Source organism: Daldinia caldariorum (genome assembly GCF_022478825.1).
Source record: "Daldinia caldariorum strain CBS 122874 unplaced genomic scaffold F4812scaffold_9, whole genome shotgun sequence".
NCBI classification, from domain to species: domain Eukaryota; kingdom Fungi; phylum Ascomycota; class Sordariomycetes; order Xylariales; family Hypoxylaceae; genus Daldinia; species Daldinia caldariorum.
In genome coordinates, this window is record NW_025953045.1 from 956,958 (window position 1) to 979,004 (window position 22,047).

The window sequence follows — 22,047 nt, forward strand, 5'->3', positions numbered from 1 at the left end:
AGTTGTTGTCGAACCTGCATTAACTCCCTCCCTTCCCTATGCTTCCTATACTCCCCATGATAGTTTGCTCTCAATTTATATCATCTTTCGTGAGATACGTTTTCAGCTTGTACATGTCCGTCGTACACCGCTGTGGCTACGGGAAACGAAGGTGCTGTGATACTCGATGGTGGGCTTGGCAACAGAGATTTCGAACCTTTGAGAAGGCATGGATTCCCTGCTGTCCCATGCGGCTCATGCTGGTCGATGCTATGTTCCCTTCCTTGGCCCCATGCTCTTATCTAGCGTTAATGATGACCGGTTACTTTAGCCGGAGGGCCCGCGACGAGCTTAGTGCCGCTTCTAGACTCCTTGTTTTTGGAACCCGTGATGTAAACCTGGAAATTAGATGTGCAGATCTTGGGGAACGAACATCGGCGCTGGACCCCTTAGAAACTTAATATGCTAGCAGCTTTCTATGCCGTATTTTTGTTCCACATTAAGTCATGTGTCTCGCTTCGTCTAGACGTCCCTCCTTCGTTTCGCTGGTGCTTAACTTGACGTCCATCGACACACAAGGCCTAGTCGGGCGAAAGAGTCGTAGACCTAGGTCTTTGCCAGTCTTACCCCGTCAGCCAACATCCGATTTGGTTCTTGCAGTTCCTTTGAAGCTGCCTCTGGTTCCATTGTTATTCCCGGTTCAGATCTGACCTCATCTAGCGTTTATCTACACGGTGCCTAGAGTAAATTATAGCTCAGGTGTGCGTCACCCGTAGGGCTGAAACCCGGCACCCGATTTACCTTTCACGTGGCTAAGGTTCGCTTTTAAAAAGCAGATTTTACAGTTGGTGGTATTGAGGCCAGAAGTTGGTCAAGGCTTTGGATATCGCCGCAGATCTGCCTCCTTGGTCAGATGGTGAATGCCGAACCTTTTATGGGCCAACAGAACCAACAGACCAACAGGTGCCGTGCCATTCGAGCTTTGAGCCTCATCAACTCGCTTGCATAAGAGAAGCACTACCGGCGTTACTAGTGGCTCTTCGATCGTTTGAGGGACTATGACCTGGTTAGGTATGTTTCCACGTTAATATCCACTTGGTTAATGTTAGTGATTCTTCCTACCTATGATACCCTCCTCCCATAGAACTACGATCAGACGAGATGTCTTGGCTGCAGAGGCTCCTCCCCTCCTACATGACCTACCTAACCTAACCTAACCTAACCTAAACTACCTGCCTATTCTGCTATCTGCATCGGGCATTGGCCGCTCACTCGATCAGAGACTATCTAAGTAGTGGTTTCTTATGATGTTATCCCCTTCTATAAACACCCATTCATATATTCATTTATTATTCCTTTATCCCCCCTATTAAGAGCTTCTAACTTTTAAAGCTTTACCTGTATAATTGTTATTCATGTAATGGTGTTGGGATGTATTATAGTACCATCCCATTTATTGTTGATGCCATCCCATGGTGTAGTGGGAAAAGACTGTTTAAAAACTTGGGGGCTAGCTATTAGTTACCTTAGTCAAGAAGTTCGGTCACCTCCTACCTTCTGTCGACACATCACCACGTTCCTGCCTTTCAACACACGTATGTGCTGAAGAATGTACCTAGGCCAGGAAATAGGAAAGAGCCAACGGCAGCTCATCATTAGATGAGGGAAGAGCTAGACTGGAGCCAGCACTAAACTTAGAAATAGCTTAGTCCTTGGTCCTTGGCCCTTGGTCCTTCTGTTAGATATGAGTTGGATGCTGTTTCGTACACTAAGTGATTTCATCCAACATACGTCTTTTAACTTTCAACTTTCTCTCAGTTTTTACTACCCAACTCAACCCAACCCACATTCACCCATCTTTCATATTTGAAAAGAAAAACAAAACAAAACAAAAAAGCTACGCTACCTTACTTACTACTGCACTCCTGTTACTCGGACAGGAGTAACCATATGCAACCTTCACAATTTCGTCGAGCCTGCTGCTGCTGTCAATCTCTTCTTCCATTACCCTATTTCAATAACTCGAGAGGACTTGGAACTAACCATAAACCATCCAGGACATATCTATTTATTCACCGCTTCTTCATTGTTGATCTGCACTGAACTCGCCTTAGCTCATACAGCTATTTCCAGACCTGTACACGATCTGGACTCAGGCTATTCGACCAGGTAGCGGCCGAGAGAATGACGGGACTGGAGCTGCAGGGTGTGCAGGCAGCGCTGCATTATATCTACCCCCTTGTGGTGTTCCTATACTTTGCCATCACCTCAGCCGTTGCTATATGCACACTACAAACCTCGGACTCGAAGAAGTCAACCCACGTTCGGCGCAAGGTTATATATTACCTTCTTTGTTTCTTCATCAGTACCTTCGTTCTTCAATTTATTGTCAAGATAATTGAGATTATCGTATGGGGACGATGGCCATCCCAGGACACAGTTATCGGGTTACTATCCTGTATTCTGATCTTTGGAATCCAGCAGAATAGTCTCGGGGACGGTTCCGATACCGTCTGGTACCCTTTCTTTGGATCGTGGCTTATCGCGTTCCCATTTGAGCTTTTAAATGCTGCGCTCCTATTTATCGCAGCATCTGAGCCGATAGTAACGACCCCAAAAACTAGTAACAACTCAGCAACATTTCTCCGACTGGACGCCTCCATCGTTATCGCTCGCAGCGTTCTTGCCTTAGCCGCTATTTTAGCATATTTTGTTTGGCGAGAAGATGGGGTCGATGAAGATGATGACGAGGAGCGAGCCCCTCTGCTTCCCAAACCGGGTCAACGAGCGAATGGTGTCGACACATCTACGGATAGCGGCTATGGGACCAACTCGGAGGGTACAAATACAGAAGCGACTAACACAGAAGCAGCTAACTCTCCCAGAGACGTGGAATCGCCATGGGAACGTCAGCAGCGCATTTCCCGCGAGAAAATTGAGAAGCGTTTGAAGAATGAGGGTAGCTGGATTGCGTACGCCAAGGGATTTCTCATCTTCTTTCCGTACATTTGGCCTGTCAAGAATCGCCGTCTCCAACTCTACGCTGCTCTCGTGGGACTCTGCCTGTTGGCTGGAAATGTGCTCAATTTCCTGATTCCTCGGCAGTATGGTGCCGTGATGGATTCTTTGAGTGGAGTTTCCAAAAGTAACCCTTGGGTTCAGGTCGCAATCTTTGCTGCACTTCGACTTTTAGCCTCCGAGGCTGGCATTAACCTCTTGAGGCAGATGTTGTGGTTGCCTATCGAGTACTACTCCGAGGAGGCCCTCACAGCAGCCGCGTATTCTCACATTATGAACTTGTCCTCCGAGTTCCATGATTCTAAGAGCTCATCGGATCTAATAGTGGCTATTTCGAATGGTACCTCCATTTCGAATATGCTAGACTCGATATGTTTCCAAGCATTGCCGATGTTGATTGATTTGATCATTGCATTCACGTACCTGTCGACAAAATTCGGGCCATACGAAGGGTTCATTACCATCGCAACTGGTACTGCGTTCATCCAAGCTGCCACTCGCATTATTGCAAGCTTCAAGGAGAAGCGAAAGATGATGGTTAGGACGTAAGTTGCGCACTTTTGATGTATTAGTAGTCCATGAAGGACTTTTACTCCCGTCTCGAAGGATTGCTTTTCCGTTGTTGAGTGGCTAAATTTGGATTGTTATTTTTTATAGGTATTTCGAGGAGCATTATATCCGCCAGGCCGGCATCCAAGGTTGGCAAACAGTCAGTGCATTCAACCAAATTCCGTACGAAGAAAGACGATATGGCGTGGCAGTCAATTCTCGCGTCTCATCGGCGAAGTCTCTGTATTATAGCTACCTCGTTGGACACGCTTTTCAGTACTTAATTCTTCTTGCGGGATTACTGGCCGGTGCGTTCTTAGCTGTATATCAAATTACTAATGGCCAGGCTACTGCTGGCGACTTTGTCATGCTCTTGACATATTGGGGTCAGCTCACATCGCCTCTACGCTTTTTCTCTCAGCTCGGAAAGAACATCAGCCAGGATCTGGTGCATGCCGAAAGGCTTCTTGACGTAATGACGACAAAGCCAACCGTAGTTGAGAAGCCCGATGCCAAACCCCTGAAGCTCAAGGGTGGTAAAGTTGAGTTCCGGAACGTCAGTTTCAGCTACGACAAGAAGAAGGACATCTTGAAGAGCGTGAAAGTGTCCGTTCCATCTGGTACCACTGTGGCATTTGTTGGCGCCACCGGGGCTGGAAAGTCAACTATATTGAAGCTACTTGATCGTTTTTACGACGTAACAGGTGGCTCTATCCAAATTGATGGTCAGGATATTCGAGATGTAACCATCTCAAGGTATGATCTGGCATTTACCCTTCTATCTTCGAACATTCGCATTTGGTGCTGGACGATCCCTAGGGCCCTTCTTGGTATTACCTCTGCTAATCTTGCTCCGTATTTAGTCTGCGACAGTCCATTGGTATTGTCCCGCAATCACCGATCCTTTTTGACGATACTGTGATCAACAATATCAGATACGCTCGGTTAACAGCTACAGACGAAGAGGTTTATAGCGCCTGTAAAGCAGCAGCAATCCATGACCATATAATGGGCTTTACGGAGGGCTATAAGACTCGCGTTGGTGAGCGTGGAGTGTGAGTTACAACATAATAACACCTAGTATTGAGATTGGCTAACAGATTTAGAAAACTATCTGGCGGTGAACTGCAGCGAATTGCGATTGCACGTGCTATTCTTAAACAACCTGAAATAGTGCTCCTTGATGAAGCAACTAGCTCCGTCGATACTGATACGGAGCAGAAAATCCAAGACGGTCTTCGCGCTCTATGTCAAGGCCGTACTACATTTATCGTAGCGTAAGTTTATCACGACTCAGTGGATTCCTTGGCCTAATCATACTAATTCAATCATAGGCACCGTCTTTCAACTGTTATGAATGCTGATACTATCTTCGTCGTTGCGAATGGGGAGATAGCTGAACAGGGAAATCATGAAGAGTTGATTTCCAAGAAGGGTAAATATGCCGAGCTTTGGTCCAAGCAGATCTTCCTTAAGCCTAAAGAATCAAAGGAGGACAAGCAAAATGAAGAAGCCACTAGCGATAGTGTAATTTCCTTAGGCGCTATACAGACAGATGGGTCTGTCGACGAGCCGGCAAATGCTGTCGACGCCTCGAACGGTACCCAGGCACCGCGACCAGTATCTACGGTCGAGAATTCTCCTGTGGCAGGGAAGACTAACGGACAGGTTGTGAAAACTCCTAATGGGCATAAAAAAGAGGTAGATCCGTCGAAAAATCATTCATGATTTTTTGATTGGCACTAACCTCTGACAGGGTTCAAGGCTGAATCCTGGTGCTCCGGAGTTCACACCTCGTTCTGCAGCAGAGCTACATTTAAATAATACATCCCCTATGCGAAATAGCTGGGCCGAGGACGTCGAAGAAGAAGCTGGACCATCTGTTAGCGCGCCACCTGTGGATTCCGATTCCTGTTCTGTATCTACCGCTGTAAAGACTTCCGAGACGATTATCCAAAGCAAAACTGATGATGCCGTTTCGCCTCTCATACCTCCTGAGTCCGCCGCGCAACCAACGGTATTTGACGCACCTAACCCGAAGCCTCGCCGAAACACCCTTCAATCTGTATCTTGTCCCGAACCATCGCCACTTTGTTTTTCGGACAGCCCGACTCGCTCCGTTAGCCAACCCATGCCCACGCCTACAAAACCCTCTCGACGAGAGGGTAAGACACCACGGGAGCAACAGAAACCCTCGCCATCCTCTCCCGAAGTTAAATCATCTGCTCAAGGTCATAGCAAGGGCAGAGGTGCCTACCGAGGCCGAGCCCGCGGTCGCTATCGCGCTGGGAGGGGTCGAAAACGAGGTCCAACTAGCCCTAAGTTAAGTCACAAGGAGAATGCGGGACTCTCGCAAAAACGTGGAGGCTCTGTCTCCCGTGCAAAGTAACCCGGCGTTTCGAATTGTGCTTTCCAATGATGCATTGTTTCTATTCCATCTCTCCTTGATTGCGAATATGTATCCCATTTTCCTGCGCGCATTTTTACGTTTCTGGTTGTACATACTTATTCTTATGAATCTTCACGGAAAACGCTTTTCGCTTCGGATACGGAAGAATACACAGTACCAGTCATATCGATTACGGATGCTTTAAGTTGCTTGTTATTCGGTTCTGATTTTTTTCATCCTTTCAAAAAAATTACTTATCGGCTAGTCATAAAGATATGGATGATGGATGGCAAAAAGGGGGACGCGAGAAACCCAAAACGATTGTGATACTTTTCCCCTCCTATGATTTCCGGGGCGGTGACATTCGAAAGACCACAAAGACGAAAAGTTACGTGTTTTAGGACTGGGCATGCTGTTATTCTTAGAGGAGAAAACGAAAGGACACTACAGCATGATACGGAGTCAAGGTGTATGAGAGGACAAAACCTAGACGAACACTGATTTAATTTTCTCCTTCCCCTTATATTACTCCTGTCCGGAACTAGGAATCCATTTATTTTTACTATCAGCAGACGCGAATTGCGATATGCCATTAAGACCCAAGTTAGCATTGCAGTGGAATTAATTATGAATAGTAAACCCTTATATTGTCGATTTTACCTTCTATTACTGCCCTGAGAACTCGTCTGTCATTAGTGAAGTCTACTCGTGATCTAGATAGCTCGAATCCGGCTAGCCGTCATCTCTCTCGCCCATTCATTCACCAAAAGGGCATAACGTAGGTAGATAAATGTAAGAACCGTCACTCATAATGATCTTATATCCTTCCTACCCAACCATCTTTTTTTTTGGTCTCTGGAAACGCTACGCTACGCTCTTTTGCGTTCTCTCGCCCGGCAACTCCTATACGCCTACTCTCCATGCTAAATGGGGGTAGGAACAAGCGCTCTAGTACCGAGAAGGGATAATACCGATCGATCGATCATCGTCCCGCGCCGCGCCCAGCTCCAGGGTTTCCGTCAGCGCCGCCGCCCATCATATTCCTAGCCATATCGGCGATGTTTGGGTCGCTCATCAGAGAGCTCAAGTCGGGCATGCCGCCGCCGCTCGAGAAGCGGTCTGCCATCTCGCGCAGGCGCGGGTTGCTCATCAGGTTCTGCATCATGTCCGGGTTCGACATGAGGTTCTGCGCCATGCTCGCGAACATAGGGTTGCTCATGATGCTGCTGAGGTCGGGGAATCCACCCCCGCTTCCTGCGTCTCGGTTTCCACCGGCGCCACCACCACCACCACCACCGCCCAAGAGACTCGCTAGACTGCCGAGGTCAGGAAGACCACCACCAGCACCTCCGCGCGCGGAGTCAACACTACCCGTCTCGGCATCCAGCTCCTCGACGCGCCTCCTCGCGGTCTCGAACCCCTTCTTCATCGCCTCGCTCCCGCCGTTGCCCTCGTGCTCGATGCCCAGCTGGTAGGCCTCCATGGAGCCGCGGGCGTCGCCGAGGGCGAAGCGCGCGAGCCCCAGGCGCGACCAGGCCTTGGTGTACTTGGGGTCGATGGCGACGGCGGCCTCGGCGTCGGCGCGGGCGCTCGCGTGGTCGCGCGCGGCGCTGTAGGCCGCCGCCCGGTTCGACAGGTAGATCGGGTTGCGCGGGTGCAGGGCCAGGGCCTGCGTGTACAGGTCGATGGCGGCGGGGTAGTCCTTGGAGGCCATGGCGCGGTTGCCGCGGACCTTGAGGTCTTCGGCGTGGGCCTTTTCTTCATCGGTGGGCTCCTTGACTTTCTCGCCTTCCTTTTCGGCCGCGGTGTTGTTGGGAGACGAGGGGGAGGGCGAGGCTCCGGATTTGTTGGCGGCGGCGGTGGTCGACTTGAGCTTCTCGTACACGCCGTAGATCTGCAGCAGGTTCTGGGTGCCGGTGGCGGCGGAGACGGCGGCGGGGTCGGTGGGGTCGACCTTGAAGGACTCGGCGATACAGTTGACGGCTACGTCGATGCTGTCCTTGTCCTCGGCCGAGAGGGTGCCGTCCGTGAGGGAGGTGGATAGGAAGTCGCAGATGGCGAGGGCCAGGCGCTGTTTTGTTGTCGCTGTTGTCGCCTATTGGTTCGCGAAGGGGGGAGGGGGTTAGTATTTATATTATCTCTAGGTGCATACGTGCTTGAGGTGCCTGATATGTGTAGGTGCTTATATAAACGGCTTGACGAGGGGTATACTAGGAGATTATTGGATAGGATAGGATGGGATAGTCGGGTGGAATATGGCATGGTACGGTAGGGTAGAATGAGAAAACGGAGAGAGGGTATTATGAGATTAGGTAGTTCGTACCATGGTTAATTTGATCTTGTTGAAGAATTCAACTGAGGGGTTCAACCAGTCAATTCAATCGCCGAGATGTGTACTTCAAGTTGTTCTTTTTCTTCTTTCTCGACTTTTTAGAATAAAAAAAAAAAGACGAATAAGGAGAGAGTATTTTCTCTCGCTGCCGTCTCAAGTACCGTAGGTGAAGGAATCGGGTAACTCAAAAGAAAGTTAGGTAGTAGGTAGTTACTAGTATATGGTTTATGAGAGGCCGGGGCTAAGGTAAGTTGTTGCTTGTTCTCGAAATTTCGGCCTGATACCTGCGAAGGTGGGAGGCGGGACAGACGCCTAAGACGGAAAGTGGGGGTTGGGGTTGGGGGCTGACAGCCGCTGGGCGGTGTGCGCTAGCAAGGCTAGGTGTGCTTGTTTAGGACGGCAGAATTTGGCGGCAGGGCGGGACAATCCTATCAATAATGAGAGGTACCTAAGTACCGAGTGTATTGTATGTACCTAGTACAATTCTATGGTATACCTAACTCATGATGCTTCATTAAAAAGACAGGTACCTACCTCTTAATATTAATAATCTAGAGAGCCTTTGAGTTATGAAGTTCTCTCTTTCTCTTAACTTAAAAATTCATATTCCTCTCTTACAGCTCTTTTTTTAGCGAAACAGCCATTACCAACCCATGCCACCACCTCATTGTGCGAAATGCTCGAGTCGATGTTTACTAAATACATTATTTACCATTCATCTCATCTAATCATCTAACCTAGATGATAACTAACATATACTGTTTACCTTAAGGTCTTTGTCGAGACTCGATTCGTTAACAATGCCGGAGAACCCGCGATCGCTGATCGATATTGTATCAGGACGTGTTGCTCATTGATTGATATTGCTACCGTACTAGATGTGCTTAGAAGCATGGCTACCTACCTACCTGCCTACCTCATCCAAAGTAAGGCTGGCGGTAAAAGGCCGAACAGTTGTGCCAATCTCATCCTAATTTGAGGCTGTGTTATCACATGTTGTTGGTTGCAATTGAATCACACCCAACGTCTTCAACAGAGTTTTCGAAACATAACTGCATGGATTCAATGTAACGGTAGTGTCTTTGCAGATAGGTCCTGTTACCAACAAAATGAAGACAAATTCCCTACGTGACTCAGATCTAGCCTATAACTTAGGTACTTAAAATCTATGAGCTGCCAAGGCGTTGTTGGGTCTGGTCGTGGCAGGCCCCAAGGATATCGTGTAAGCGCGCGCTTCAAGTGTCGATAGAACTACGAGCGCGATCCCGAGAACTCCAGGGGGTCATCACCGGGCCGGCGACATATTCCCTAGCAATACACCCGATCTATAACCCGTATAAAGATGTATTATAGCCCTCCGATATTTAGCACCATTCTAATATTACACTTATGTGCCTAGTATGCCGCCTGTACTAGGTGTTATATATTAAAAAGGATTATTTGGCAGCTCTGCCTCAATAAGGTTACTTACCTACCTACCTAGGTAGCATTACCTCGATCTCTCCTGAATATGGCGCGTTCTAGCGCATCTAGCAAGGAAGCTGCACGCCGGCTCGTGCAAAATATTGCTAAAGAACATGGCTACCTTGGTGAGGAAGTTTACGCAACTATGAGCCCAGAAATTCGTCGTACTGTTCAAGAAGCATTCCTTAATGCCTATAAATTAATAGGCGCGACTGTTCTAACGTAAGGACTCCCCATCTAACGGAGACCAGCCGATTTATTGACACAATGCTTTGTTAGGCTAGCGAAGAACCTATATACCAAGGACGTTAGATGGATATTCGAGCTCTTGCAGAATGCTGAGGATAACTGCTTTTCCCGGGCGGAAACTTGCGGCACCCTACCATACGTATCTTTTGCTGTGCACAAAGATAAAGTCGTCGTGGAATGCAACGAAGATGGCTTTACTAAGGAGAATCTTCGAGCGATATGTAAGGTTGGCGAGAGCTCTAAGACAGGGGCACAAGGATACATTGGCGAGAAAGGCATCGGGTTCAAGTCCGTCTTTAAGGCCGCTTGGAAAGTTCATATCCAGTCTGGAGACTACTCGTTCACGTTTACCCATCGAAAGGGTGACTCCGGTATGGGCATGATATCACCGGAATGGTGCGACTCAGTAGAAGATCTACCGACGCCGTTGACACGAATCACGTTGTTTTTGCATCCTAGCGACGTTTCAGGGACCGAAGATGCGCGACGGCAGAACATTTTGAATCAATTGAACCAGCTTCAGCCTACGATGCTCCTGTTTCTAAAGAAGTTAAAGCAAATTAAAGTGCGCATATACGACGATGCAGAGAACGAAGTGTCATCCCGTGTACTCTCCATAAACCACGACGACCAGCCCAATGTTCGCATACTCGAAAATGTCAATACACAAGGTGGCGATACGAGGTCTCGTAGACAAAAATACCATATTGCGGAGACTACTGCGCGCAACCTCCCTCATAACGAGAATAGAACATACTCTCCCGAAGAAGAAGCGAGAAAGGCATACAGCACGGCTCCGGTTGTCCTCGCATTTCCACTCTCGGATAAAGATGAACCTATAATCGAACAACAAGAAGTCTTTGCATTTCTCCCAGTTCGCAGAGAGGGGTTCAGCGTAAGTGATGACCAAATAACTCAATATGAGATACCTACCTCCCTGATAAGCTCAACACTGACGATGTGGCTAGTTTCTTATACATAGCGACTTCGTAACGCAGGCAAATCGTGAAGATATAGTAACCACTTCGTCGCGGAACATCCGTTTGCTGGATGCTATAGCTGATGCTTTCATTGTTGCAGTCAGAGAGATGAACCTTCATCCGACCTTGAAGTACAAGTGGATGCGTTATCTTCCGAAGTTGACAGACGATAGATGGGATACATTCTGGCTAAGGCTCGTTCACAAGATAAAAGGTCTTATTTCCGACGAAAACATCATGATTTTGCGGGATTCAATGACCCCGAGAAAGATATATCAGACAAGACGAGTCTCTCACATGATGTCTGATCAACATGGAAACCCGCTATTTGACGACCTCCAGGGTGATAAAGCCTGCTATATATCACCCTATTACAAATCCAATGATCTGGACCTTCTTAACGACTATAAGCTCTCTTTCATGTATCAAAATGAGTGGCTTGAGAGAGTAGCGAGAGACTTGTTGAGTGGTTCATCCAGGATGCGGTCTGCAGACACAGATGCTGATTGGCACACTCGTGCTGCCAAAACTCTAAGCTCGTCCTTCGAGAATAAATGGGTTGATCAAATAGCCGAGACCAAGTCGTTAGAGCTGATCCCTCTTGTGAATGGACGATGGGTTAGTCCATCCAAAGTCGATGTGCATTTTGCTACCATGGAAAATGGAGTCGCAATCCCGACCGACATTGGGTTTCACCTTATAGATCCTGCCGCCGAAAAAATACCTAACAGGAAAGAGTTATTCCTTCATCTCGGCGCAAAGTACGCCTCAGCAACTGATGTCCGCGTCAAAATCTCGAAACTATATCGCGGTGGAGGAGTCACTGGGGTCAATTACGAAGCTTCGCTTTCTCATCTCAAGTTCCTATATCTGACACACGACGCATGTCCCATGCCCCTCTCGCCTGTACCGTATCTGTGGCTATGGGATAACCGTGGATCTTGGTATCCATTGGCCAAAAATGATTCCTATTCAGATACAGGGTTCTGGGAATTAGTCCCAAAGACCAAGGAGCCTCTACACTGGGAGGGCTTTCATTTTATCAATGAAAAATATTTTGAAGACGGTCCAGGACACGGAACTCAATGTAAACTGACGTGGAGAGAATGGCTACAAACATGTCTGGGGATCCGTGACCGCGGCAGGATTGTGAATCAAGATGGGTCGAACCTTTCAAATGAATGCCTCTTCGTCTCAAAATCCATCCCTTCGAAATTTTTGGAATTTTTGAAGCAAGGTTGGGCCGAAGAAAAAGATAGCCTGAAACCGCAACTAATGGAGATCCTGAGAAACCAGATCGTACCATGTCAGAATTTTCCATTCAAAATAGAATTGTCGAAGACATATATTCCCACGCAGACGCTTTTGAAAGCACGAGGCGAGTTTATTCAGGAGGGAGATGTCTTCCCTTTTCTTGATCTTGGCGAGAATTCAGGCCCAATGTCTCAATGGGAATTCTTACACGATTTAGGGGTGATATCTAGCCTAGATATCAGATTCTATTTCGACATTCTCGATTATAAACTGTATCAATATCATGAAAAGCCGGGCTCCTCTATCGACATCCCTCTGATTGCGAGTTTATATAAACACATTCATATGAAATGCGTGGAACCCACGAACATAAAGGAACAAGAAGAAAAGCAGTCTTTGATGCGGTATGTATACATTTCCTCCCAGCTTAGATCATTACCAAGCGACCGAACTAACTCGACAGTTAGCAAGATGTTCAATCAAAAGAACTCCATAGCTATACCTGCTCGCGGTAACCAAAATGCGACTTTTGTTACTCTTAGCAAATCTATACTTAGTGGGCCAGTGGATATGGAAACTGCTTATCCAGTGATCTCTCTATATAAAGCCAAATACCAAGCTGCTATAAGCAGATTTCCCACGCTCGAAGAATTCTTTCAGGACACCCTAAAGATCCCAAAGTGTACATGGGAGCATATTGTGAAGGAGCTCAAACATCTCAAGGAGTCGGATCGCACGGGACTCTTAGACAGAGTTGGCGCTTTGTATTTCGAACTGAATACTATGAAACTCTCGGCTGCTTCGCTGGAAGAAATGAGGTAAGGTCGTTTGTCGAGTACACGAATGAGATGTACCTACTAGGTATGCTAATTAAGATCCTCATAGAAAATTATTCGAAGAAGACGCCTTAATTTTTACGGATGTCGGTCCCCAAAAGTGGCACAAATCACTTCAGTGCCTGTGGTGTGCCCCATCGCCGATTAAAGGTCGTGTGAATTTGAGCAACGTTTACGAGAAGAAGCTGGAAGAATTCTTCGTCAAAAAGCTAGGAGTGCGTGTATTGGATGCCGATATTGTCTACAACGAATTGCTGCAATTGGATCCGGTAAAGACCACCGTAAAGCACGTCAAAGAACTTCTTTGGACATTTAATTCGCAGATCGAGCTAGGCCACCCCAAAGAGGCTCCTGAGAAGTTCCTTAAACTTCGAATTTTACCAGTTAGCGATGTTGGTGGTCAAGTGTCCCTATACTCGGCAGAAACTGAATTCGGGATTGTCGACCGCAAAAGCCTCGGCGATAGTTTCCATGGTAGAGTCAAACTTCTCGATTTCAGTGTGAATGAAATTGTCCAGTTGAAACCTTTGATAAAGTGGGCGGGCCTTGAGAAAAGGTATTTATCGAAATTGGTACAGGAGACATCTGTTTTAGATTCGGGGTTCAAAGTGCCAATATCAGACCCGAGAGAAGACATCAGAAAAAAGTCTTATGGATTGTTCCGGCAAGTCAATTCCATTCCGTGCCTAGATAGTTGTTATGACATTTATGCTAACTGAATATGTCACAGCATCGCGGCTCATTTCAACAGCCCTCGGGTCGAAGGCGATGGTCAGGACTTTTACGACCTTCTTCGCAATTCCCGTACATGGAAGACACAGAGAATATCAACAACCATCATTGTCCATATTGATGGCCAGACCGTGCACCTTGTTGCCGATCGCGGCATGGTTCACATCGACGATAACGATGGCCTTGAAATATACGTTCCGCACGACGAGGACTTGCGGGATAAGACTTACGTCTCCGATCTCCCGAATCGCTTAACGACGTGGATAATGACGAATCCTAGCACAAAACTCAAGAGTGAGATCGACTCCAGCATGGCGCTCCTTATTCAAAGTGTCTTGGCGGCGAAGCCCCGACAAATCAATTATTATCTTACTCAACACGGCATTGTTGATGTTACACTGCCCGAGCAAGAAGTCCAAGATCATGTTGTCGTTCGCCAGCCCAGTCCAAGCCTTGCTTCATCTTCCACAGCCATCGGACCCTCCACTCCTTCCACCCCGAGGATATTCGGCTCGCCTTTCGTAGAGCCAGTCACGCCCCTTTTCGACAATGACTTCGTACATGAGCTCTTGGAAACACCGGCTACAGATTACACGCAGTATTCTACGCATAGGGGGAGTTCAACTAGATACCGTCCTTCACCGGCACAATCGAGCCCGTCACCTACTCCATTTACCAATTCTACTGTGGAACAACGGAGACTAGCAACTGAAGAATATCGCGATCTTCTGTCACAGGTCGTCCGAATAGCTAGGAGCAGCCGAATCCTTTCCGAAGCGATGGACCTTCATGAGCTCTTGGACGCCCTAATCGACGACAACACTGGTAATCGAGTGTTCAGCGAATATATGCTGTTCAATACTCTACTTGGTAATGGTATGCATTCAATCGAGCGCGACAAGAAGGTCGGAGCTGCTGGGGAATTATTCGTAAGTTTGCCTGTCCATTCCAGGGGCTATCGTTTAAATATATATCACATTGGGGAGTTTGACGGTGCCTAACTACCTATCCTATAGGTTTTCGAACTCCTCTCCTCGATGAGCCCGTCTCTCAGGGGCTTCAACAGAGCCAACTGGAAAAGCACGATTCGAAGATACATCACGGTCCACCCGGAATACGAAGACATGCCCATCTGGTCCGGAATCGAAACGTCGGATCTCGAGTACGAAGACGTAGACAGCAGGCTTACGTCAGTGCTAATAAGCAAGGGCCATCTCAACAGCGGGTGGCGAGGCTCGCGGCCGAAATATTATATCGAGGTGAAGACGACTCCAGGGGATAGAGATACTCCCTTTTTCATGTCGGACGCTCAGTACCGCAAGGTATGTCTATCTCCCTCCTCTGCCTAGGTACCTACCTAGGTAGTTCAAAGTGTCGCATGAGCTAAACAGCCTTTTCCCTTACTTTTTTTTTAGATGAAGAGGCTTAGCACGAGAGAATCGATATATGTCATATTCCGAGTCTCCGACCTGTATACCGGCGGCCTTACTCTTGACATCTACGTCGACCCGGTCAAGCTTGCAGAAGAGGGGAGGTTGGTATTTACCGCTGATAAATGGACGGTGAAGCCGGTTCTGAGACTTTGATGAGGGACGCACAACGCTTGTATGATTATCTGCTTTCTCCGTTTTTTTTTTTTTTTTGTATATAGTATAGGTTACGTACTGTCTTTCTTCAGGAGTTAAAAGTGTGTGGGCTGAGGGGGTTTGTGTACAATATGGCTGGAGCGATCGCATTACTCCAGGGGGTGGCTCGTTAGTGTGGCTGGGTGAAAGCTGTATGTTGATTGTAGGGATGACTACACGCAGATGGATTTTCACATCCAGAACCGAAACTGGAAATATTACATGGAAAATTCTTATAAATTTCCCAGCTCTTAGCGTATATGCCGCTACGACAGTTGTGCTCTGGTGACAACCTCGGGGCAATTTAAGGAGATAGGTACCTAGGTACCTCCTATAGTATTACGTCTCGACTCGTCCACATAATGCATCACGAGACAACATAAGGAAATAATTTTCATCGTTAGTACATTACTGACTTCTATTACAGGTAGGTAGGTAGTTTACATGACGAACTCAAATTCCACCAAGCTCCGTTTCCGATTCGTTTCCCCCTTTAACGCCGGATCAAAACTTAAACCCCAACAACGTTTCTAACCATCCACCTAGCATAAGGTTTAGGTAGGTAAACACGCAAGTACGTAAGATAGGAGATAGATAGATACCCAATCATACACCCGCCTCGTCCTCCTCGCCGCAAATAAGCTCGATATCGCCCATCTCCCAAACGAACCCCGTATCCTGCGTCTGCCACGTCGCCCAATTGAAGGCGAAGATGTCCTCGGCCTTGGCCCCCACGAACGAGCTGAAGGGCGCTATGACCCTCTGCACCTGGCCCGTGAAGTTGGCCACGTACCGCCAGGTGCTGCTGTACGTCTCCCCCGAGCAGTCGTGCTCCTGCTGCGCGGTCTGCATCTCCAGCGTGATGGACGCGTCCTGCGGGGCCTTGATGACGAATGCTATCGCGCCGTACCCGATCGTTTTCCTGGAGAAGCACGGCACCGCCTCGTAGAAGTAGGAACTTTCCTGCGGTGTGAAGGAGATAGTGTGCTTGGCGGCTGAGATGGACTTCATGGATCCGTCGTCTGTTGGGGGGTTAGTTGAAGAAGTTCAGTCTCGTAAGTATACCCTTTTCTAAGGGGAGTCACGAGAGGTAGACAGGTAGGTTAGGGAGATAAAGTAGGTAGGTAGGTAAGTGACTTACCGCTTGCCTTCAATCCAAGGTTGTTTTTATGGTGGGAAAACCCAGAGAAGTTGTCGACTAAGAGGCTCGTGTTGCATGCGAAGGCTGCGGCTTTTGAAGCTCGTAGCGCTATCGCCAGGTAACGGACAATGCGTCGTAGATGCATGTTGGAGTACCTAATTTATCGCGAAATGAATTTTTGATGCTGAAGTGATGATGATGTATGGGAGAATTTAGGAGTCGGCGAAGAAAATTGTTGAAGGAAGAATGCCAGCGTGATAAAACTGGGTTTTCATTGAAAAGAAAAGCTTTGGATTTCTGGCTAATGCTACCTACCTATCTAACGTTTGCAATCGATGATTATAGTTGGGGGTGACCATTAAAGTCCTAACGATGTGACGAGTCCGAGTGGCGACTTATGCCTCGACTATCAAGAGGCCCGTGTTCAGAAAGAAACTTTCTAAACAACCGTTTCCGAACTACTATCAGCCCGTTGGAGACGTACTAACTCAGACCCGGCGAGAGAAGCTTTGCTTTGGTCGAAATGAACTTTGGTATTATTAAAAGGGGTAAGCCAAACTGCTAAACTGATCATGATGCAACGAGCTGTGCCTGAGAAGCAGGACTTTCCGCAACATGAAGAAAAAAAAAACATTTCCCCCTTTTTGGGTTTTCCTTTTCTTCTGTGCGGTGACCACTAAGGTTTGAAGCTATCAATATGAAAACGAAGCGAGAATATTATGCTTAAAAATGATCTGCCCGGGAGTGCTATGCTCATTACCGTGACATTGAATAGCGCCATGTTCAACAGTTTCGTGCTCAATAGCACTCTGTTGAATCGTGAACTTAACGCGAGAAAGCCAGAAAGGAAAGAAAGCCATAAAACTGCGCCGTTGCAATACTACGCCATATTGCGCCATGCCATGCCATGCCATATTGTGTCTATATCGTCCAGTTCATATCGTTTTGTTTTTTGTTTTTTTTTGGTTAGGGGTTCTTTATGTTAGGGATGAATTCTTCATCATCCAATTCGCTGAAGCTAATCGCTCGCTCATGCTGCTCGCGGTAACGTCGAATACGTTCTTCGCGCTCTCGACTCTCTCGCCCTTCCTGAGTCTCCTGGGGCTGTTGGGGTGCCTGGAATGCCTAGATATTAAAATTCCGTTAACAAGGTGTCATTAAACACAACAAGTGCTGTGTAGAAGAACTTCTTACCTGTTGACCGACATGAGGGGTGGGGACTTGAAGACCGCCTAGGGTGGCGCTTCGAGGGAGACCCGGATTAGGGCCCTGACCAGCAGCGTAGACGGGGTATATAGCCGCATAGGGGGGGTACCATTCCGGACCGTAATAATAACTTCGACCCGGAATCGGACTATAACCGACGGTGGGTTGAAACGGAGGCTGCTGAACCTGCGTCGCCTGAGAAGGGGCAGCGTTCCTACGCGAACGCGCAGCCGTTGCATGACCTTCGGCTTGTCTTCTGGAAGCACGAAGAGCAGCTCTACCGGCCAGATCAGGAGCGGCGGTGCTTCGGATCGGGGATTCTATGTCGCTGGCGTAGGATGGGAGGGGACGGCCGGTCGGGTCATGTGTCCCGCGGAGGAAGTAGTTACTGTGGTGGAAGTAACTACAACAGAGCTCGCAGGTACACTCAGAAGAGTGGTCAGGTCTTTCTGTGGGTCCTACTGTCCCGTCGATGTGTATCACCGGTCGAGAGGGGGCCGAAGACGGCTGCGAACCTGCGACGTGGAAGGTATGTATTAGCTTACACCTATAAATCACCATGGATACTGTATACTATGGTTTTGTAGAAACTGTCACAAACGAGCAGAATTGATGGGGAAAAAATAGAGGGCGACTTACTTGAGTGAGGTCCAGACTCATTGACACCCGTGTCAAAGACGGGAAAATCTATTCCAGGTCGGAGCAGATTAGGTCTCTGACGAACAGGTGGGCCGCGATGACGGACAGCCGAGATATTAGAAGTCACAGGGCGAGACGTCCAAGCAGGGAACCTTGCACGCGAGAAACTAAGAGGAGCCGAAGTTCCAGAAGTGGAAGGGCCAGGAGTAACAGGGTTGATTCTCACAGGGCCGGTTGGGGTAGAAGATGAAGAATCAGAAGGTGGTCCACGACCGGAAGACTGAGATTGTTGGGTTGATGTAGTTGGTGTTGATGGACCTTCTAGTCCAGGGGGTGCAGCAGAAGCATCAGGAGTTCCTACCTGAATCTCACTAGAGTCTTTCTGAGACTCGGTCTCCTGCGGCTCGGGTGATGACATGATGAAATAGAGTCGAGAGAGAGGGATACGTGATGAAATGCTGGGTATGGACACAGGAAAGAAAAAGTAAAAAATAGATGTACAAGTCAATACAAAACCTTCCAATCCTCAGATGGACTCCTCGCACGTGTATAGAATTGGTAAAGAAGTGTGGTGGTTTGCAGTGTTGGATAGTTGGGCTTGGGATGGAAGGCTGGGTTGGGAAGAAAAGTTGTGAAGGTGGGTGGTTTCCTCAAGAAGGTGGCAGTCAGTCAGGTTCGTTTTTTTTATTCCGATTGTGGGCTAAAAAGATTTTACAGTCATGCATGTGACTATCGTAGAGACGACTATCGTGGAAGACGACTATCGTGGAAGACGACTATCGTGGAGGACCACTATTGTGGAATACTACTATCATGGAGGATGACTATACGGCGATGACTATGGCTACAGCTACGGCTACGGCTACGGCTATACTTATGGTAGACAGGGGTTAAACACTATAGTGTGGACCATTGTCGCCGGTATACTATTGATGAAATGATGGCCGTCTTTGTCTATTCTATATAGGAGAGGCCAACAACACAGAATCGTCAACTGTGAACTACGAAAACACTATTGTGAGGGGCTTCACACAGAGTCACTATCTCAGTCCCAAATACCACAGGTTCTGTTTTTACGTAGGGATGGGTCGGTATTATCTACCAGCACTCTCAGACTGTTGAGACATCTGAAGAAAAGGGCTCTTACCCCTAGTTAAGATCGTAAATAAATATTTCGGCTGAGTTGTTGGTCCTTCGTTCGTCGCTTTTTAACCAAGTAGTCTCATTACTTACTCACATCCTTGTATTGTCAACGGAGTCATTAACTGTCACTGGCTAGAACTACCTAAGACAACATGGCAACAGCTTCGTTAGCGTATTAGGAAATCTAATCTAGCTAAGAAAACGCACAGCTAGTTATACATGCTGGAAATGACATCGTTCTATTAGGCATCTCATCTATGTAGAATCATATACGTAGCTACATTATTAATTTACACAGCTAAGAACCTAATTATAGTAGCTTCCTATTAGGTATTTAAAATAGGTAATATTCCTCTTGGGTATATGCCATATCTACGTAGAAAACAAAGGGGTTAATAATAGGAAAAATAGAAGTATCTTGGGGTTCTCACAATCGATGAGGGTTTGCCAATAAGACTATCAGGCATCCCTCACTTGAAAAGCCAACGAAGCACATATCATGTTTCCTAGAACAAGCAATTTTAAGGGGGTGATTCATACTTTTAAATGTTTGAAATAGGGGCGATGATCTAGGGTTGGAGATTGCAACAGAAAGACTCATAACTCTAGATTGTTAATATTTTGATGCTTAGCTAGGTAGCGCAACCTATCTGTTAGTCATGCTTCGTTAGTATTAGTTAGGTGAAATAATAGAAAGGTACGTTGATGACCTGTGATTTATTAAAGCAATATTGCTATTTATTTACATGTAAATTCACTTGTCGTCACCGTATAGGAATAGTTGAATTTGTCTTTATTGGACTATACATCGCTAAGCATCTAGATAGAATGTCATGTTTCCAATGATTATATGTTGATGATGAAGTAAGCTAGGTACATTGTTCCTTTGAGGAGGCACTTTTGCTATGTTAAGAGAAGCAGAATGTATACATACTACCACTTATTATATCAGGGCAGCACCGTGTATATCGTTGTGATGCGTAAATAACGATTCGAGTTATAACCTCCTGACCCACTATCAATGGCCTCAAAGCGTGGATCTATATGAGTTAGGTACCTGATGTAAGTATCAAGGTATGTTAACATTTATCTTAAGTGGACGGAAACACCTCGTTGAGGAATCTAGTATATCAAACGACTTATTTGGTTCCAGTGGATCTTCATGAGAATTACTGGAGCCGGTAGCTCTGTATGGTGTCAGCAGGATGCTATTTAGTGGCAGTGTTCTGTTAGGAACACTATCCAGGTAATTTATAGCTTGTTATGGGATAGGCTTTGGTGAGTGCAGAATCCACATACCCATATTGAAGAGACGACCAACTTGAGCCCCTCTCTAACAGGACCAGATAAATAACAGCACGCAATCAACAAGTCACGTATGATCCGATGAAATGAGGCTGTCAAAATTCCCTCTATCCACTACTGATATGCACTGCATCGCCTAAAGGTACGTAAGACGCCAAATGTGTAGGAAATGATATTCTCCATTAATAGGTTGTTGGAGTTAGCGGCAGCTGTTCTATGTGGAATCACTTTCTTTAGATTAGTTACCTAAAGCTTGGAGATGAATTTTTACGATGAGAAGTGAAGGGTAAGATATCCTATAATCAATAGTACCTATTCATAGGTATGGAATAGAAAACTTTAATTCCAATAGTGTGAAATAGTATGAAATATGCACAAGAGATATCGCGAGTATAAAAGGTACCTAAGAATAGATGCAATAGGTCCACCTTTGCTGACATACCTGCAGACGGATTTCTTGAATTAGGTAATCGGTTAGGTACCAGGTATTCTCGTTTGCCTTTTCTCTTTTCGCCTTCTCTCTTTTTGTCTTTTCTCCTTTTCTCCCACTTTACACTTTACGATTCGAATTGACGATTGTCACATCATACGTCATCGGCTTCTTGTCAATTTATTATGAGAACGACTAGTTTATTCCCGTATTTCGCAAATATTGGTTTTGAGCTACCGTAGTACCGCCTGTGCCGAAAAACCATCGTCGCTACACCGCATCGCGTCCTGATTCCGCGTTGGATTGGTTAGGCCATCCCAGCATCCTAGCCACGCCCACATGCGATGCCCACCATGGTTCCAAGTTCCAACCAACCCTTTATATACTTTGTTACTAGGCCCGTCCACCAAACCCTCGCCAAAGTGTGGTTTGGGTTTTCTGGGGAGATGGGCCACGTTGATCCCAAGCGGGAAGGTCTTTACAACTTTAGGGGCTTCCGTTCGTTTTGACTCGCTCGACTCAAAACATCACTTTTCAATCTACCTGAATCTACCTGCCGCGCTAAGTCTGCTTCATCAACAACCTTAGCCATACATATCATAGTATATACAGATTGTAGAGGACCCCGCGATCTGCTTGTTCCATGTTGCATCCATCGTTCGCCGAGGCGAACCTTTCTGTTGGATAAGGCGACCAACGGTAGCCGCCCCAACTACTATGTATGTACTCTTACAAAGGACCCTGATAACGTGCAGATGCCATATTTAGAAGCTTAA

At 46.9% G+C, this 22,047-nt stretch overlaps 5 protein-coding genes across 5 annotated transcripts; 2 read left to right on the plus strand and 3 right to left on the minus strand.

Annotated features, from left to right (window-relative positions):
• Window positions 1-1,874: 1,874 nt before the first annotated feature.
• On the plus strand, window positions 1,875-6,062 carry F4812DRAFT_402403 (uncharacterized protein). Its single transcript, XM_047932246.1, has 6 exons — window positions 1,875-3,542; window positions 3,655-4,302; window positions 4,410-4,601; window positions 4,653-4,823; window positions 4,881-5,247; window positions 5,303-6,062. Exons 1-6 carry the CDS (start codon window positions 2,164-2,166, stop codon window positions 5,933-5,935), a joined length of 3,390 nt encoding a protein of 1,129 aa, XP_047789926.1. The 5' UTR covers window positions 1,875-2,163; the 3' UTR covers window positions 5,936-6,062.
• Window positions 6,063-6,731: 669 nt separating this feature from the next.
• F4812DRAFT_402410 (uncharacterized protein) lies at window positions 6,732-8,420 on the minus strand. The gene is made up of 2 exons (XM_047932247.1): window positions 8,259-8,420; window positions 6,732-8,030 (listed from the first exon to the last, which is right to left on the minus strand). Exons 1-2 carry the CDS (start codon window positions 8,259-8,261, stop codon window positions 6,918-6,920), a joined length of 1,116 nt encoding a protein of 371 aa, XP_047789927.1. The 5' UTR covers window positions 8,262-8,420; the 3' UTR covers window positions 6,732-6,917.
• Window positions 8,421-9,777: 1,357 nt separating this feature from the next.
• Window positions 9,778-15,648, plus strand: F4812DRAFT_471586 (uncharacterized protein; the record flags this gene model as incomplete). The annotated part of the gene is made up of 8 exons (XM_047939109.1): window positions 9,778-9,953; window positions 10,011-10,875; window positions 10,949-12,618; window positions 12,658-13,032; window positions 13,100-13,714; window positions 13,781-14,711; window positions 14,799-15,104; window positions 15,198-15,648. 8 exons carry the CDS (start codon window positions 9,778-9,780, stop codon window positions 15,366-15,368), a joined length of 5,109 nt encoding a protein of 1,702 aa, XP_047789928.1. The 3' UTR covers window positions 15,369-15,648.
• On the minus strand, window positions 15,410-16,898 carry F4812DRAFT_430170 (uncharacterized protein). Its single transcript, XM_047934335.1, has one exon. The coding sequence runs from the start codon at window positions 16,416-16,418 to the stop codon at window positions 16,014-16,016; it is 405 nt and encodes a 134-aa protein (XP_047789929.1). The 5' UTR covers window positions 16,419-16,898; the 3' UTR covers window positions 15,410-16,013.
• Window positions 16,899-17,514: 616 nt separating this feature from the next.
• On the minus strand, window positions 17,515-18,811 carry F4812DRAFT_459719 (uncharacterized protein; the record flags this gene model as incomplete). The annotated part of the gene is made up of 3 exons (XM_047937599.1): window positions 17,515-17,673; window positions 17,743-18,269; window positions 18,394-18,811. 3 exons carry the CDS (start codon window positions 18,809-18,811, stop codon window positions 17,515-17,517), a joined length of 1,104 nt encoding a protein of 367 aa, XP_047789930.1.
• Window positions 18,812-22,047: the final 3,236 nt, after the last annotated feature.

Coding starts and splice junctions, on each gene's coding strand:
- F4812DRAFT_402403 (XM_047932246.1), top strand. CDS start 2,164: ATGACGGGACTGGAGCTGCAGGGTGTGCAGGCAGCGCTGCATTATATC. Junction 3,543..3,654: donor CGAAAGATGATGGTTAGGAC/GTAAGTTGCGCA, acceptor TATTTTTTATAG/GTATTTCGAGGAGCATTATA. Junction 5,248..5,302: donor CTAATGGGCATAAAAAAGAG/GTAGATCCGTCG, acceptor AACCTCTGACAG/GGTTCAAGGCTGAATCCTGG.
- F4812DRAFT_430170 (XM_047934335.1), bottom strand. CDS start 16,418: ATGAAGTCCATCTCAGCCGCCAAGCACACTATCTCCTTCACACCGCAG.